This window comes from Carassius auratus, unplaced genomic scaffold (assembly GCF_003368295.1).
Source record: "Carassius auratus strain Wakin unplaced genomic scaffold, ASM336829v1 scaf_tig00214606, whole genome shotgun sequence".
NCBI classification, from domain to species: domain Eukaryota; kingdom Metazoa; phylum Chordata; class Actinopteri; order Cypriniformes; family Cyprinidae; genus Carassius; species Carassius auratus.
In genome coordinates this window covers 33,961-53,899 of record NW_020527736.1, presented here as the reverse complement: position 1 = coordinate 53,899, position 19,939 = coordinate 33,961, and the positions used below count along the sequence as shown (strand labels likewise).

At 37.4% G+C, this 19,939-nt stretch overlaps 1 protein-coding gene across 3 annotated transcripts in view; it reads right to left on the bottom strand.

Annotated features, from left to right (window-relative positions):
- Positions 1-19,939, bottom strand: part of LOC113092497 (threonylcarbamoyladenosine tRNA methylthiotransferase-like) — a 90,871-nt gene that overhangs the window by 57,733 nt on the left and 13,199 nt on the right. For all 3 annotated transcript variants that reach the window (XM_026258125.1, XM_026258126.1, XM_026258127.1), the window contains one exon: positions 16,843-16,955. In XM_026258125.1, the coding sequence (XP_026113910.1) occupies positions 16,843-16,955 (113 nt within the window). The remainder of the gene's footprint in view (positions 1-16,842; positions 16,956-19,939) is intronic.

The window sequence follows — 19,939 nt, the reverse complement described above, 5'->3', positions numbered from 1 at the left end:
AGAGCCATGGGACTAATCTAGGTTATCCATGTTTTTTTTTTTGTTTTTTTTTTCATTCGATCTGAACACGACTTTGTTCATTACATTCACTACATGCGATCTGGCGCAGATCAGCCTCCCGCAAAGCTCAGCTGTGGACGATTTAAAAATGTTTGATATAAAGCAGTGGTTCTCAACCCGCGGCCCGTCACAAATTCTAATGCGGCCTGCACCACATGCTGAAAAAAAAAAAAAATAAATAAACCTTTATCAGTTTGTAAAATTTTATTGTTAACATCAATTAAAAAAAAATACTAAATGAACTAATGAACTAAGCTTAGAAAATATAAGCTATATCTTAATGTTTTTATGTGATTTTTTTTTCTTCATATATTATTTTCAGACATGAGCACTGGCATAAGCATTTAACGAACACATACAAGCGCGCACTTTGGCAGAATTCAATTCAAATAGTCATCAACAGCCATTAGGTAAATTGCCTTTATGGTAAAATTGCGCATTTGAATGGACAAATTTGTTTTTTAAGGGAGAAAAAAAAAGAAATTCAAAAAATGCCAGCGAATGAACAGGTACAAACTGTCAATAGTCGCAGTATCAGTATTGAAGGAGAAGTGCTGGATTTGCGTTTTTGTTTTTTTTGTATTTAAATTCAAGTTTAAAAAAAAGGTTTTAATTGCTTAAAATATTTGTATTAATTAATAATATGTTATCATGTTTATTCTTGTAAACAATATGTGTTTATTCTTTAGGAAAACAAGGGAAAAAATAAGGGACAATCCGAATATTTGTTTTGCTTTACCTATTTATGTAAGCTACAATTATTCAAATAATAATAATAATAAAATAATGTCATTAAAAAATACCATCGGCCTGAGTAATTTTGACCATTATAGAATTGTGACTTTAAAGATTAGTCATTTAGGTGGTAAAAATACTGTGAAATTAATAATGGCATGGATTTTAGAGCATAACAACTGAAGGTTTATGAAACATTAGCAAATAAAGCATTTTTTTAAACAAAGGAAATTAAAGTTGTGAACTAAAATATTATTTCAACCATACAGCATGTGAATAAATAAAATGCATAATTTTCATAACATTTCATTATTCATAAAATGCATAACGTTTCTGGTGTTTGGATATGTACTTCAATATAATGAGCTCCAAGTTTAAGAATAGTCCAAGACTTCTCTCTCTCTTTAACAGCATTAGCTCAATGATATACGTCTTCCTTCCGTTAGACTTCTCCTGCTTGCTAAATGTTGGGCTCATGATCAATAAGTTCGCCTCAATCTGATTCAGTAAAGTCAAACAGCAGACAGTGAAGCCTCGGAGACCCGCGCGCTGTGAGGCGGGAACAGAGGACTCCACTTGGTCTTAAAACCTCCCGCAAACATCCACAATCACAAATAACAATGATTTTTCTAAAATAATGATTAATTATTAATTGATGATTTGTTTTTATCATTATGGTCTTGTGAAAATAATAATATGGGCTGCGAGAAAATTATGAAGTGTAGTGCAGGCATGTTTCAGCCCAGTAACACACCATCCCTCAGAGCCAAAACACAGACCGAATTCTGTTCAGCTGGAGGGGGTTGGGTTTTGGATAGTTATTCATGGATTGTGGGGGTCGAGATAAAGGTGTGAATTGCTCTTTCATATGTCTTATGAGGCTTTCACTTGCTGAACCGGTTTATAATAGGACTGTTGTTTTGGTTATATTCACAGTGCTGGCTCTCTCCGACTAGAGAAATGCAACATTCACACATTACACTATTCCTTTTCGTTTAAAAACATTTAAAGCTTTCTGTAGATATATTTTTAATGTACATATGTGAGACACCACGATATTATGTTAATTAAAACATTCATTATCATGAAAAATTAAAGTGATGAGACGGCGCCTCCCTGTCATTAATGCACATTAATAATTTTTGCACAAACACTTGAATATGAGCTTCTTATCATGAGTAAAATTCATGCCAATAGCCAACATATTTAGCTTGATCAGAAGGTTGACTGCAAGAGTCGAGCGGGATGTTAAGAGTTAGTCTGTTTCTTTTACTGATTATTTTCGGGTTAAAGCATGATTTAAACATATTCACACTCAATCGCTTTCGCAATAATGCGTTCAAACAAATGTAATCTTAGTGCTACATTATCAGCATGCTATCTGATTTTGAAATCTTGAAGTTAATCGATCTGTTTAGATAAAATAACTGACAAAGATGTTATTTTCATCACAAACAAAATTTTCACAGGAGAAAGCAGCAATTAAAGATTAGTTTGGCATGTGATATAGGGAAAAAAGTTTACACATAGCTTAAGCCACTTTGATACTCTCCTGTTATTTTTTTTATTATTATTATTATTTTATATGCTGTGTTATGAACATAACATTTCAAACATACTGAAATACTTTATTCACAGAGTGAAGGCGTGTTTCTGGTATCAATAGCCGCATTTGGAACATGCGCACTGGAACATGCGCAATCACAAAACGAAGATGATAAAAGCGGCCGTTTGTTTGCATGCTTTGTTATATATATTCACATTCAAAAGCATCGATGTAGAATAAGTGATACATTGATCATAAGCTATTGATTTAATTTAACAGTATTCAAAATTAATCACACATAAATACACTTATTTCTATTTTATTTATTTATTTTTAACGCTTATGAAAATAGCCTGCTTATTCAGTCGGGTCTCTTTCTGTTTATTAGCCACAGCCCTTCACATTTAGAATGAATGATAATATCTCTATTTTTATAAAATCTCCCAAACAAAAACATTAGGCTATTATATTTTTTTATGACGTTAGCTAACGGTCATATTTTACCATGTTTACTATGGTAATGTTAATGCATAGCGTGCACAGACTTTTGCATCGTTTATACATATTTCTGCCTTGTATGGTGATTATAATACACATTGGATCAAGTTATTTCAAAGACTCGCTGCTGACTGAAAGTGAGTTTTGAGCTTGATTTACTTTAAAAAGTGTTTAATGCTGGTGTTAAAGCTGTTATCTTTCCGAAATGATCAGCAGCGCAGACTCTATTTTTATAAAAGCTCCCGAACAAAAATCATTATAATATTTTGATGATATGCAACGTGGAGCTAAACTCTTGAAACGAGACGACAGATAAAATGTTACTTAATAAATACACAATTGTGATAGAGAATAAGAAGCTGACGTCTGATTTATCCAAGCTGTCATATTTACCATGTTTACTATGGTAACGTTAATGTTTAGCTTGCATAGTCTTTTACATTGCTTATAAATATTTCCACCTTGTTTAGGGATTATAATCCACATCGGATCAAGTTATTTCAAACACTTGCTGCTAACTAAGAGTGAGTTTTGAGCTCAACTTATTTTAAAAAGTCTTTAATACTGGTGTTAAAGCGGTTATCTTTCTGAAATGATCCGCAGCGCAGACTCTAACATTACTCTAAAATTACTTAAGTTGTCCATTACTAAAGCTTTTTTTTTTGTTTTGTTTACATTGTGTGAATGTTGTTGATTATAATGCGAGAACTTGAGTTTAATCGTGAGGACGTTTTATTAATTATTTAGAGTTTCAAAGATTTAATCGTGCTGGTTTAATTTTATTCCTTTCTTGTTTTAGGCAAATTAGGCCTAAATAATGGGAACGGAATTATACAGTACTTCACATTTAAACATGCAACAATTAATCTTAATTTCTCAATTTCTGAATAATTTAACGCATAATTAATATAATATAAATAATACTGCACACCTTTTAAATGTGTCAATCTAAAATATGGTTTAATACCATGTAGCTTAGAAAATATAAGCACAGACTCTTTCTCTTTCTCGTTCTAAGAAATGCACATAACTTCATAAATACCAAACTTTCATCTGTGAATATTAAATATATTAAATATTTAAACTATAGTGTTTTTCTTTCATTTTCCATGACTGAAGCCATCAAATGTAACACATCAGCGAGGCAAAACTGACGTCTATTTGCGAAAATGTGCTTTGATGCGCTTGTTTGATAACTTGTGGTTAAATCGCTACTCAGTGGTCAAAAGCTGCAAATGCACTTTATACCGCCGCCGCGGCAGTACGTGTGGCGTTAAAAGAGGCGTTTTCGATGTCTACTTAGTGTATGACTTTTACCAACAAAAAGTGTGTTAGAAAATTTAAATCAATATATTGTTTTCTGTGAGAGTAAACAAGATGATTTTACACATAATTTAGAAAGAGAAATTCTAGGCTACAAGCTCCAGTTCTCAAAATCCCGGGAACCATTGTTCTTTATGTGTTTTATGGCCTTTTTCAAGTGTTTTAACATTTTTAGTTTTTCACTAACCATGCATAATATTTATTGTACATGTACAAAATGTATATAATTCCCGATATCCATATGTGATCACTGAGGTAAGTTGTTCAGGTCTCTTTGCCGCTGCAGGGAGCTCGTATGGGTCGATATTTCGGATGCCTGAGAGCTTCTCCAAACACCGCTGTTTTGCGCTTGGTGTGAGCTTGTTCCTTGTAAGGTCCCCTTTCTTTCGCCTTATGTTTTGCATTGCTTTACTTTCTTCCTTTTCTTTCTCATTTTCGTAGATCCGTCTCGATCTGTTCCGCCGACAAAATAAATGCACAAAAATTAAAGATCTCTGAAATGTTTAGTTGCGCCTCTGTGAAGTTCTGAAGGCATTGCCCCTGGCAACCGATAGCGTATCCTGCCATCAGGGCCGACCGGCTCAGACCCCTCCCAAATCAACCCAAATCGGCACGTGACTCCTCACTCTCAATAATGAAGGGAACCTCTCTATAAATCTGTGATATTTTTCACAAATAGAAGTCGCGTTTTTTGTTTTTATCTGAAACGTGCTGCGATTTATATTCCAAAAGCCACTCATTTAATGCAGAAACTCTCAAACAAGCAAAACACACGCGTGCATGTATTTATACTGGTGCAGAACGAGAGGGAAAGTAGTAACGTAGGCTACTGCCGATCGCATTACACACAGGCTGCTAGAATCACTTTCACCAGAAAGTCATGTATGCCTAAGGTTGAAAATAAATTAAGTTTATAGTAAATGCCCCTGTAAATTATCTTTTTAGGGCGATTTAGTTTTAATTCATATGCGTATGCTAAGTGAGTGAATATCAAAGACCACAACAGAAGTTCACGAGCATGCTCTCTTCTCTCTCTCTCTCTCTCTCTCTCTCGTCATTTCCGGTGCGACTGAGTGTGAGTGGACGGGGTGTTTGTGAGTGTGGAGCTGAGTGCTGTGAGTCTTTTCTTTTTTTCCTTCCACCTTTGCTGCTCTGTTTCTTTATTTGTTGCAAGGGTTTTAGTTGTTCTAAGTTTACTCCTCGGGCCGCGTGTCTCCCGTTCGCGAGAGCATGTCGGCCCCACGCCAGCAGGTGTTGGGTTCGCTCACCCGGCGGCACGCAGTGAAGGTGGCGGCCGCGGTGAGTGTGGAGGCGTGCTGCCTGGCCATAGGGAATGCAGTGGGGCATGAGAGCGTGTTATCGGCCTCTAGGATGAACAGTGCGGTGGTGGTTTTTCTTGACTCGATTGATAAAGCCAATGAGTTGGTAGAACAGGGGATAGTTGTTGATAATGAACTTGTCCCCGTTCTTCCCCTTGCGTTACCAGCCAAGCGAGTCACTTTATCCAATGTCCCACCTTTCATGAGTGATGACATTCTGAGTCAAGCGCTGTCGCGGTATGGCAAATTAGTGTCCCGAATAAAGAAGATCTCTATCAGTAGCGATTCGCCTTTGTTAAAACATGTTGTTTCTTTTAGGCGTTTTGTCTATATGATCGTTAATGATGATACTGAACTTGATTTGTCACTTAACTTTCGAGTTGATGATTACGATTATATTGTGTTTGTTACCACTGCTAAAATTAAGTGTTTTGGCTGCGGCCAGCTGGGTCATTTAGTACGAAACTGTCCGGACAAAAATGTTGAAAATGAGACACCGATTGCAGATGGAATTTCAGCAAGCGTTGAGGCGGCTGTCGCCACCGGTGTTGCCGAGGCGGTGTTGCCGGAGTCGGGCTCTGTTGTGGCGGCGACAGCGGCGGGTTCTCCCGCTGAGGATGTGGCTAGGCCATCCGCTGCGCGGCATGAGTACTCGCACTCGGAGTCCACCGGTGCGATTTTAGAAGACGATATGGTGGTTTCAGAAAGTTTAGAACTGCCTCAGGGAAACATAATTAAGGACACGGTTTCGGATATGATTTGTGAGGCGGATTGCGCTAGTTTGGATGTTCAAGAGACAGTGTTTAAAGCTCTGTTAAAAAGAAAAAAGAGCGACAGGGTTAGTGAGGCTAAAATTAGCAAGAAAAGTGTTGAGGAGGATGTTGAGGAAACAGGCAGTGATGGTGAGTCTTCTGACTCCAGTGCATCTCTTTCACAGAGCGACTTTATTGGTCGCAGTTATGAGCTTGATGATATTAAATTATTTCTTAGAGCGACTAAAAACAAGAGAGGTGTGCGTGTCCAGGATTATTTTCCAGACCTCAAACAGTTTGTCGATAAAACGAAAAATTTCATGGCAGAGAGCTGCTTCACTAATAAAGAAGTGTACCGCTTAAAGAAAATTGTGCGGAATGTTAACATCGCCCTGGGTAACGATGATGGTTAATTTGGGGGGCACGATGATCAACGCTCTTTATTTATATGGGCTGGTCTTACTTTTCTTCTCCCTACTAATGAGTGAAGTCCATTTAGCTACCCTAAACGTTAATGGCGCTAGAGATGCTCGTAAGAGAGTAATGGTGTACGAAATTATTAAGCAAAGAAATATCAGTGTTGCTTTTCTGCAAGAAACCCACAGTGACCAAAAAAATGCTGCTGACTGGGGGAGAGAATTTGATGGTGTCTCTGTTTTGAGCCATAATTCCTCAGTAAGTGGGGGAGTTGCTATTTTATTTAATAGGAATTTCGTTCCTATTTCATATGATGTTGATGAAATTGTTAAAGGAAGGCTCTTAAAAGTCAGAGCATGTTTTGAAAATCATGTGTTTGTTTTTATGTGTGTCTATGCTCCTGCTGCACCTTTGGAAAGAATGTTATTTTTAGATACTTTGTGTTTGTCTTTACAAAACTGCTGTTCTGAGGAATTTTTATTTTTGGGTGGTGATTTTAATTGTACTGAGCTGAACTTGGACAGGAATCACATGGAGCCACATTTGGCCTCACGCAAACGTCTTATACATACTATTAAAAAATATGACTTATGTGATGTTTGGAGATCTTTAAATAAGGATGAAAGGCAATATACCTGGGCACATTCACGGGATAATGTTATGTCTTTAGCTAGGTTGGACAGGTTTTATTGTTTTAAGTATCATTTTAGTATTTTTAATAGGTGTTACATTACGCCTGTTGGTTTTACGGACCACAGTATGGTGCATTGTATATTTATTGTAAGTACTGTTAAGCCAAAGAGTGCTTACTGGCACTTTAATAACAATTTGTTACAAGATGAGTTTTTTAAAGAATCTTTTAAGTTTTTTTGGGAAGCCCATAGGAAAACAAAGCCTGGTTTTTCCTCTGTGCAACAGTGGTGGGATGTGGGTAAAGTTCAAATAAAGCAGTTTACTCAGCAATACACTCTCAATGTCACTAAGGAGTTGACTCGTTCCTTAGATTTTTTAGAAAAAGAGATAATTGAACTTGAATCTTTAGCTCACTCTACCGGTGACCCTTGTTTTTTAGAAGTTTATTCAAAGAAAAAGGCCCAGATGTCTGACCTACTTGGGTATAAAACACAAGGTGCTTTGGTCCGTTCACGTTTTCAAAATATAGATCAGATGGATGCACCATCTAAATATTTTTTTAATCTAGAAAAAAAGAATGGGCAGAAACGGCTGATCCATGCATTGTTTTCTGAGAATGGAGTGCTTTTATCGGATCCGGCTGAGATTCAGCAGAGAGCAGTCCTTTTTTTATCAAGATTTGTATAGGAGTGAACTGAAGTCTGGCATATGCAAGGAGAACAGTTTCCTTGAAAACCTGCCAAAGGTGTCAGAAGAGGCCAATGGCGACCTCTCAAAGAGCCTGACCCTGGGTGAGCTTTACAAGGCCCTGCAGAGTATGGAGTCTGGGAGAGCACCTGGAATAGATGGCCTCCCTGTTGACTTCTACAAGACTTTTTGGGTAGAGATGGGTGTAGATCTTCTCGAGGTGCTCAATGACTGTTTGTCAAAGGGCAGATTGCCGTTGAGCTGCCGAAGAGCAGTAATCACCCTACTCCCAAAAAAAGGGGACCTGACTGATATAAGAAACTGGCGTCCGGTTTCACTCCTCTGCAATGAATATAAACTTTTATCTAAGGCTTTGGCTAACAGACTGGCTGGTGTTTTAGATCAGGTCATCCATCCGGATCAAACGTACTGTGTTCCTGGTAGGTCCATTTTTGATAATATTTCTTTTATTTGTGATATTTTTTATGTTTCTAAATTATTGAATATTAACTGTGGCCTAGTTTTTTTGGACCAAGAAAAGGCTTTTGATAGAGTTGAGCATTCTTATTTATGAGGTACTCTATCAGCTTTTGGTTTTTGTGAAAGTTTTGTTGATATGATTAGAGTACTCTATTGTGATGTTGAGAGTGTGCTGAAAATAAACGGTGGCTTATGTGCTCCATTCCGAGTCCTTAAGGGAATCAGACAAGGTTGTTCCCTGTCTGGTATGTTGTATTCTTTGGCCATTGAGCTTTTGCTTCAACAGATAAGAAGTAAACTGTGTGGTTTGTCCTTACCAGTGTGTGATAACAAATTTTATTTGTCAGCATATGCTGATGATATTGTTGTTTTACTCAACAATCAGAGTGATGTACATGTTTTATTTAATTTATTTGAAGATTTTAAACAGTTGTCATCTGCTAAGGTTAACTGGAAAAAAAGTGAAGCAATACTCTTAGGGCAATGGGCCGAGGGGATACCTCATCTTCCTGCTGGGTTGTTTTGGGGAAGAGGGGGCGTAAAATATTTAGGGGTGTTTTAAGGGGATGAAAGTGCCTTACAAAAGAATTGGGAAGGGTTTTTAGGTAAGTTTCAAAGCCGTTTGGACAAATGGCAGTGGTTGTTGCCAAATATGTCTTACAGAGGACGGGCTCTCATTGCTAACAATTTAATAGCCTCTTCACTTTGGCACAGACTGGCATGTGTGGAACCCTCACCACAATTTTTAACGGAAGCTCAAACTCTTCTGGTAAATTTCTTTTGGGACAAGCTACATTGGACTTCAAAAAGTATTTTGTTTCTTCCTAAGGAAGAGGGTGGACAAGGACTGATTCATCTACAAAGTAGGTGTGCTGCTTTTCGGTTGCAGTTCGTGAAGAGATTTCTTGATGGACCTGTGCATATTGGGTGGCGTGCTGTTTGTTGCACCATTTTGCGCACTGTGGGAAGCTTTGGACTGGACAAACCTCTGTTTTTAATGAAGACAACCAAATTGGATTTATCAGGACTGCCTGCCTTCTATCAGAGCATCTTTAAAGTGTGGGGTCTTTTTCGAGTTCAAAAGACTGAGAACTTTTCCTCACTCCATTGGTTACTTCAAGAACCCTTAATTTCTGGGGCTCGTCTGGATGTCACCGCTCATTGTAATCTATCTGGGTTTAGTTTCTTGCTCCAGAAATCTAGAGTGTTTACTTTGGGCCATTTGTTGGCTTTAACTGGACCTAATTTTGAAAACTTTGATGTAGCTTCAAAACATTTGAGAATTAGGTCTGATCGGCTATTTTGTCAGTTTTTGACTAGTTTGAAACTCTGTCTAACTGCTGAGGAAAAAAGCCTCTTGGATGATTTCTTCACTGGGGCCAGTACCCCTGACATTGATGACCTTTTCCCATGTTTAATTGTTCAACCTGTTGTTGGTGTTTGTACTAGTCTTTTTTTAAATCATGTGAATCTCTTTCTTTGGATCTCTTGTCATGTGAAGGTAAAAAGTTGTATAAAGTGTGTGTTTTGGTTCTTAATAAGAGTATTCTTGAAACAAAAACTGACACACCATGGCGCTCTGTTCTCAGACTGAGAAATGATGTTAGACCGGAATGGAGATCGTTATATAAGCCACCTTTGTCTAAGAGGGTAGGCGATTTGCAGTGGAGAATTCTTCACGGTGTCATCGCGGTTAATTCTTTCGTGTCTGTGCTGAATCCAGAAGTCAGTCCTGCTTGCCCCTTTTGTACACAAAGGGAGACAATTTTTCATGCGTTCATGTACTGTTCCAGATTGGAACCTTTGTTCACGAAGTTAAGAGAGTTATTTTGGAGGTTGAGTGAAAGGTTTGATATTGAGACTTTCATTCTGGGTTTCAAATATTCTCGAGGAAAACGGTTTGTATGCCAGCTTATGAATTTTATTATTGGGTAAGCTAAAATGGCCATCTATGCCAGCAGAAAAAGAAGAATACAGCAAGAATCATGTGATATCAATGTGTGCTTTTCAAGTTTGGTAAAGTCTAGAGTTCTGATAGATTTTCGCTTCTATAAAAACATGCAAAGCCTTAACATTTTTGAAACAATATGGTGCAGTAATGGAGCTCTTTGTGAGTTATCTGAAGGGAACTTGGTTTTCTTTTTGTGATGAGTATGATTGTGTATGTGCAATGTGTTGTACTTAATTTGTTTTTTGTTTTATTTTTTGTGAGGAGGGGGGGATGTTTGTTGTGAGATAATTGAGTGTTTATAAAAAAAAAAAAAAAAAGTTAATAAAGCTTTGTTAAAATCAAAATCTCTCTCTCTCTCTCTCTCTCTCTCTCTCTCTGGGCATTCTGGGAATTTGCACGTGCGAGAGTGGTGGTGGGGAGAAAACTGAGCGGTGTTTTTTTTTCTCCTTCTCTTTATGCTTTTTCATTTTGATTCTGCATGTTTTGGTATGTCATTTTTAATTTATTGTTGTCAAAGTGAGTGTTTACGCAGAGGGATGGCGTCTCAGGTTGAGGCGCTATCCTTACGCAATGGATTCAGGTGTGTACCTGCTGATGGGGTTATGGTTGAGGATGTGCTTGTTGCGACAGGAGAGGCGGTAGGCCACGAAAATATTTCCTCTGCTTCTCGAATGAACAAGGCTGTTGTGGTCTTTTTGAAAGCACAGCATCTTGTGAATCAAATAATTGAAAGCGGCCTTATTGTTAATGATGATTTAGTCCAAGTCACTCCACTCTACACGATTTCAAATGTGCCTCCATTCATAACTAATGAAGTATTGGAGCTCGAGTTAGTTCGTTTCGGGAAAATTGTTAGTCCGTTTAAAACGATCTCTCTGGGATGTAAACACCCAGCTCTAAAACACGTGATGTCGTTCAGGAGACAAATAAACATGGTTTTGGATTCCTCCGAGCGAACATTGGATATATCTTTTCAGGTTAAACATGAAGGGAAGATATTTATGGTTTACGCAACAACCGGTAGTATGAGGTGCTTTTTTTGCGGCGATTTTGGTCATAAACGGCACGTTTGTCCGCATAAAGAATGTGGAATTGAAGGCGGCTTTTCGAGAGCAGGGACTGATGTTATTCCTGTTATCGTGCCTAACGTTACTCAAGAAGTTCGGGATGAGATTGAGGGTCCTCCTGTGGTAAGAGTTTCGGAAGTTAATGTATCTGCTACCGAAAATGGTCTAATAAGTAATGAAGTAGAAACAACAACAGTGCCAGTTTCTGATTTCAGAAATATTGCGAATGATGATGTGAACGGAGAAATCGCTGATTCACTTAATGCTGAAAACGTTGATGTCCATGGTTTACACGCTGTACCGAGTACTAGCGGTCTTCAGTCTAGATTTAGTAGTGCAGAGTGTGTGGTGGAGAAACAGCAGCACACGGAGTTGACATGCAATAAAGAACTTAATGAGGGTGGCATGGATGAAACCCAGTCAGATGAGACTGTATCTATGCATGATTTTGATTCATGCTCACAGGGAGATTCACTGTGCAGTGGTGAAGCGAACTCACAAGAGTTTTCACAAGATGATTCCTCATTGTATACTTTAGAAGAGATCAATGCTTTTCTAGATGATACGTTTGGAAAGCAAGTCAATGTTATAGATTTTTTTTCAGATATTGGGAAGTTTGAGAAGTCTGTTTCAATACATCAAAAGAATGTGGGATTTGATATCTTAAGTGAAAAGAAAAGGTTTTGTTTAAAGAAACATATAACAGCAATTAGAAAGTATAGAAAAGTAGAAAAAAGGAGAACGTTAAAAGTTTTGACTTAGCTGACCAATTTCATGCATCACGTGGTGTCTCTTTTTGCAATGCTCTTTTTCTCTGTTTTTCTTTTTTCCCTCTTAAAAGTCCACATGGAAGTTTTAAGAGTAGGGTTCTCTTAACATAAATGGGGGGAGGCATATGCACAAACGTGCATTAGTATCTGAAATAATAGAACAGAGAAAATTGCATGTTATTTATCTTCAAGAAACACATAGTGATGTAGGAAATGAAATCGATTGGGGATTGTGGTGGAAAGGGCAGTATTTTTTAAGTCATAAAACGAATTTGAGCGCAGGAGTAGGAATTTTTTTTTCACCTGAATTAAGGGTCACTGATCAAGAAACCAATAAATGGTCGTCTCTTGGTAGTTAAAGCTGACATAGATGGGGACATTTATTATTTCATCAATGTGTATGCACCAAATGTAGGTTTTGAAAGATTATTGTTTTTTGGTGTGTTAAGTACTGTGTTTCAAAAATGTTTTAATGATGGGAATGTTATAGTAGGAGGGGATTGGAACTGTACAGAAAATTTCACAGTTGATCGAAATACAGAAGAACCGCATATTCAGTCATCATCATGTTTATCCAAGTTAATAAGAGCAACTGATCTTTTGGAAATATGGAGGATTAAACACCCTGATGTGAGGCAATATACATGGGTGAAGGTTAACAATAATAGGGTGACTGCTGCTCGTCTGGATAGAATCTATGTGTCTAAACAGATGAGTAGTCAAATTATTGATTGCTCTATTAATCCAATGGGTTTTACAGACCACAATCTGGTGTCGGTTGTAATAAGTAAGTTTAATAGTTCAAAAAAGTCCTATTTTTGGCATTTTAACATTAGATTGCTTCAAGATAAAGAGTTTTGTAGATTTTTTGAAATTTTTTGGCAACAGTGGAAAATGAAAAAAAGTAGTTTTGAGAATTTAAGACAGTGGTGGGATATAGGAAAAGTTAATATAAAAATGTTTTGCCTGCAGTATACTGCCAAATCTACTAAAGTGTTAAGAAAAACAATTGAGGTTGTTGAGAATGAGATATCATCTATAGAAGCAGACTTAATTAGCAAATATGATCCTATGTTGAGTAGTAAGCTACAGAGAAAAAAAAGTGGAGTTGAGATCTTATTTAAATGAGAGAGTAAAAGGGGCCTTGGTAAGGTCCTGTTTTATTTCTGTTGCAGATATGGATGCTCCAATTGCATATTTTTTAACTTGGAGCGTAAGGTGTCAAAACAGAAACAGATGGTCTGCTTACGCCTTCCTGATGGGAAGTTAACGTATGATATGAGAGAAATGCGTCGTCATGCAGTGGATTTTTATTCAAATCTTTATACTGCTGGGCATTGTGATGAAAATTGTTCTGCACAACTTTTTCATGATTTACCTCAAATAGACTTGGACTCAAAGACTGCTTTGGATATAGATATATCCTACCATGAACTAACTGCTGCATTGGGTCAACTGAATTCAGGAAAATCTCCAGGCATTGATGGTCTGCAACCTGAATTCTACAAGCATTTTTGGCACTGTATTGGAAAGGATCTTTGTGAGGTTTTTTGTGAATGCAGCAAAGATGGTATGCTGCCTGTGTCCTGTAAACGAGCTGTTCTGTCTTTGTTGCCTAAAAAAGGGGGATTTGTCTTTTTTGAAAAAGTGGAGACCGGTTGCGTTGTTGACTACTGATTATAAAATTCTGTCAAAATGCCTTGCTAACAGGTTAAAAAATTACCTTCATTTAATAGTACACCGGGATCAAACATATTGTGTTTCAGAAAGAACGATATCAGATAATTTATTTTTAATACGGGATGTTTTAGATATTTGCAAAGTTTTTAAAAGAAAAATTGGCTTGATCTCCTTAGATCAAGAAAAGGCTTTTGATCGTGTAGATCATAGATATCTTTTCAATGTGTTGGAAGCTTTTGGTTTAGGGCAAGGTTTTTTAAAATTGGTGAAACTGTTGTATGCAGATGCCTCTTGTATTGTCAAGGTGGGAGGTGGTTTAAGCCGTCCTATCCCTGTAACAAGGGATTTAAGACAGGGGTGTCCTTTATCAGGGCAACTATATAGTATAGCGATAGAACCTTTACTTTGTAAATTATGTGAAACAATCTCTGGTTTTATTACTTCTGGTATTATTGAGAACTCAAGAACAGTTTTAAGTGCTTATGCAGATGACATTACTGTATTTGTTAATAATACACAAGATGTTCATGTTCTAACTGATGTACTAGATGTGTATGAGAAGGCTTCATCTGCCAGGGTAAATTGGGATAAAAGTGAAGCTCTCTGGGCAGGTCATGATTTCTCAGAGAATCCTCCACATTTGCCTGGGAATCTTAAATGGAGTTTTGAAAGTTTTAAGATACTAGGTATTTATTTTGGTACAATTGATTTTCAGAAATTAAATTGGGAGGGCGTAGAGGATAAAGTATGCACCCGATTGTCTAGATGGAAATGGTTGCTACCCCAGTTGTCCTACAGGGGAAGAGTTCTGGTGGCCAACAATTTGGTGTCATCCACTCTGTGGCACAAATTCAACATTTTGCAACCACCAGCAGGTTTAATTCAAGCAATTCAAAGGCACTTGGTGACTTTTTTTTGGTCCGGATACCATTGGGTTCGATCTGCCGTACTGTATCTTCCTATACAAGAAGGGGGACAAGGCCTGGTGGATATAAAGGCAAGAATAATGACTTTTCGTCTACAGACAGCTCAAAGACTGCTTTACAACAGTAATTTTGCTTGGATGAACACAGCGACAGTCCTTTTGCGGAAGGCAGGGGGAATGGGATTTGACAAACGTCTATTTCTTATGTATTTACAAGAGTCCGATTTGGTAGATCTTACTCCCTATTTATAAATCTATGCTTGAGGCTTGGAAGGTTTTCACTGTGTCAAGATCACCCGATGTATCAGCTGGGACTTGGCTGTTGGAAGAACCTTTGTTTTTTAACCCTCTGTTCCCTTCAAGACTTTTATCATTTGCGTGTTTACGCTCACGGCTGCTGGCTGCTGGGTATACAAAGTTGGGTCATGTACTGAACAGCAGCGTGGAAGTTATAACCCAAAGAACTAAGGTGAAATCTGCAAGAATGATACAGCAGCTGGTTGCAGAAGTACACGGGACGTTAAGAAAGGAACACGGAGAACTTGTGGACAATACAGAAATGATTCATGAGTGGAAAGAGGGATTTGATTATGTTTTTCCTTCACTCATTGTTAGAGCTTCTGTGGAGAATTGGGAAGATGATGATCATTATTTGTTGACATTGAAAACCCCAGTTTTGGAATGTTTTGCGTCAGCTGGGAAGAAGGCCTTGTACTTGATTTGTGTTAAAGTATCAAATGCCAGGTTGTTGACTGGTTTTTTTTTCAACAAAATCTTCCCCTAAAGGCTGCTGGCGCACTCTGTACAAATACCCAATCAATAAGCGGACAGGTGACTTGCAGTGGAGAATTGTACATGGAGCAGTAGCTACGAACATACATGTGGTGCATCTTAATCCTAGTGTTGGGGTGGGTTGTCCTTTTTCGTTTGGTGGTAGAATCTTTGTTTCATTTATTTGTGCAGTGTTCTCGTTTAGGGGATCTGTTTTCCCTTTTAAGTAATTGGTTTTCATCTTTGGGGGAGATATTTTCTTGCAAATTATTTATTTATGGACCCAGGTATTCAGTTCAAAGGAAAAGGACTTTGGTTTTAATTAATTTTTTATCTGGGACTGCAAAATTAGTAATTTGGAAAACAAGGAAAAATAAACTCCTAGGGCAGGATGATTTAAGTGTGGTTCCTATGTTTTTAGGGTTTGTGGCAGCTAGATTAAAAGTAGAGTTTGCTTATTATAAATTGGTGGACCGTATACCAAAGTTTATAGAAATCTGGGGTGTTAATGAGGTATTGTGTACTGTATGTGAGAACAATGAAATGGTGTTGACTTTTTAAACATGTATGTGAAAAAGAATGAAATTAATGTGCATTTCTGAATCAAGTGTGAATAATTGTGTATTTTAAGAGAAAGTTGTTATTATAAAGATGTATTTAAAATTTAAAAATTCTCTCTCTCTCTCTCACACACACACACACAAAACAGAAGTGCGCGAGCATTCTCTCTCGCTCTTCCTCCCTACCATTAAGTAACTTGTCCATTGTTTTACTAGTTTTTGACATAACCGACTCAACTACAAACTTTCCAGTGATGAAAGGGTCACTCGACAAGCTCGCGCATCTCCGCCGATGTGCGCTCGTCAGCTATACATAATACTGAATGTTTAACATTATATTCAATGCATAAATATCCTACATAGACAACCTTAATCTCTAGTAACTCTATTCTACTGTCTGTTGTTCTGTTGTCGATGTTTCTTTGTCTGAATATGGCACTTATTACATGCTGTATGGTGCATCCCTAGTAATCTGTAACTATGAGAAGCAACAGAAGCATTAAAATTAATAAACAACTTAATTACAATAACACACTGAATGAATCAGAGTAATTTGGTCTAGCAGGTATTGAATCAGTGTTATAACAGTACTGCAGTAACTGTTAGTGACAGTGGGGTCATGAACTGATGTGGTACATGAACGGCTGATGTGAGGAGAGCATGGGTACCTGTGATCTTATATTCGCTGGCTGCCAGATGTCCGGCCATGTATTCTCCATCAGAGCTATTGTGAGAGGAGCCCCAGGTCCTCACCCAGATCTTCTGTGTGCCAGGATTCACACTGAAAACAAGACAGAGCCCTCGTCTATCAACAGGACTGAGATATTCTCAAACACTAAGCATGAAACAGTGGAGGGAAGTCAAGATGATCTGTCTGGTCTGATCACAGCGTTAGAGATCTGTTATTCACCTCACAGTCAAACATTCCCTCCCAAGCTTTATCCAATAGATGGCAACCTTCAATAAGTGAAGCTTACCAGACACAATAACACCGTTCCACTGAGAGGATTTCTGTTTTTGTTTGTTTGTTGTTGATTTTTTTTTTTTTTTTTTTTGCTTGTTTCTGTCATAACCTGTTTATATGGGTTTATTCAGCCATTAAAAGCGACTAAAAATGTAATAGATCTCACACAGATTAAAAATGTACCTCATTAATTTTTGGTTAATAATGCAGGGGCTCTTAAAGGTAAGGTCTTGTTAAACATATAGTAACGATTCACATGACCAGGATGTATTTGTCATCTTGTCAAGCTACTTTAAAGGAAAACAGACTTTTTAATATGTGTCTTTGTGAGAATGAGATGATGTTGAGTAGCGGGACAGAACCACCCCGAAGCTCAATAAATAACATCACAGGTGTCAACCTAATTATAATGTGCTTACATTATCATTCGGTTATTTTTACCATGCTGATTTGTGTAAATGAGTATGTATATTTAATGTTACTTCTGATGTGTCAACGTTAATATTTTTAATATGGCAATAAAATGTTCCGTAAGTTATCACTACATTAAAATTACACCAAAGAAAATGACAAACGTTTGCTTTCACAGGCCGTCACTTATTTGTGAGCTTAAAGCATGAAGATTAAAGCTTTCAGACATCTGTACTATGTCTTTCTGCAGTCTTCTGCAATATCTAATGTTGGATTCTCTGTATTTGATGCATCAATTATATCAAGATTTCATCCAGGCACTTTCATGCATCTTCTGTACTTCGAGTTAGTGGAACTGAACTTGACAGCTGTAGACATACAGTGTGTATTAAACATCTGCAGACACCGAACACTGCAGCATATATATATATATATATATATATATATATATATATATATATATACACCGTATTTTTCGGACTATAAGTCACACCTAAGTATAAGTCGCATTAGTCCAAAAATATGTCATGATGAGGAAAAAAAACATATATTAGTCGCACTGTACTATAAGTCGAATTTATTTAGAACCAAGAGAAAACAGCGCCCTCTCGCGGCTTTAGACGGTAATGTTTTCTCTTGGTTCATTTCTCTCGGTTCATGTCAAATCGATTTTGATAAATAAGTCGCACCTGAAGCATTAAAGTCGCAGGACCAGCGAAAATGCTGTATCTCTTGACTGAGGAGTTGTTCAAAGTGACTCACCAGCAGAAGAAGCTGATTGGACTTTTCAACGAGGTGAAACAATTGAGAGACTTGATTAAAGAAAAAGACCAAACAATCAAAGAGCTTGAAATGAGGATCGACCACCTTGAACAATAAACGCGATGGAAGACGTTATCATCACAGGTTTGAAGGTCAAACCCCGCTCATATGCCAAAGCGGCAGCAGTGGGGAGAAATGTAAGTGTGGATGCTGACACTGAGGATGTAGAGTCACTGGAGAGACAAATTGAAAAATTTCTGATGGGAAAAGACATACATCTAGATGCGAAAAACATCGCTGCGTTTCACACTCTGCCAAGAAAAGACACAAAACTGCCAGCAATTATTTTGCGTTTTGCAAATCGGTAACACAAAACTGATCTAATGCGTCAAGGAAGGAAGTTGAAAGGAACTAATGTCGATTTAAATGAGCATCTTACAAAAAGAAACAAGGTGATCGCCCGAGAAGCCTGCGTGCTGAGAAGAAATTACAAGATAAAAGCGACATGGATGAGTAACTGTGAGATCTTCATTCAGCTAAAGGGATCTACTCCAGAACATGCCAGGGTAATTCTGGTAAGACAACTTAACAACCTTGATCAGTTTAGGTAATATTGACTGAACCAAACAAACAAACAAAATAACGAAAAAAGATCTTAACACTATGGACAAGTTTGTTTCATCCATACTGTTTCAGATGGATCTCTTTGTCTTCTGTTTGAGCTATGCGGACTATGAAAACGCACAGACAAACTTTCTGCGAGCTGGAGAATGGATTATTATAGGCTTACTTCACGTTGACTACTGTCGGATAAACTTTTGCCTGCTGGACTGGTGATTACAGGCACATTTTTATGTGTGGATAAATTGGATGATGGGCCCACTTTACGTTGGATGGAGGAAAACTGCTACAAAATGATTGTTACTGTGGATGGAGATCCGCCTTATGGGGATCACTTATAATTACACAATTGGGAAAATACTTAAAATGTTATATAAAATGTGGACTGCACTGTGGGGATTTGGGAGTACTGGGGTTCTAGGAGTATTTTGTGAGGCGTGTTTTGTGTGTGTGTGTATGTATATTAAGTAATACCTAAAGAGCTATATAAGAACAATTCTAAAACAATATGACTAAGTGTGATAATGATTTGAAGATAGTTATTAGTGATAAAGATGAACATGAATTAGAAAATATTGGTAGTCCTTATAGAAGTGAAATGATTGAACATAGTAATTTAATTTTGCATGATTTGCATGAATTGAATGAACTATAAAACAAATGAGTTTGGGGAACATATAGATTCAGATAATAATTTCTATAATAATATAATAAATGAATGTGAATATTATACTGAAGAGCAAAGCAACAACATATGGAAGGAGCTTTTAGCTTGATTCATTTCAATAGCAGAAGCCTGTACAAAAACTTTGAAGATATCAAAGAATGCCTTAGTAAAATTAACAAATTTAGTGTCACTGTAGTTTCGGAGACTTGGTTGGATGCGGACAAGGCTTGTGAAGTGGAATTGGAGGGATACGAGCTCTTTACTAAGAATATGATTAATAAAAAAGGTGGAGGTGTCGCATTATATGTGGATAACGACCTGAGCTGTAAAATTGTTGATA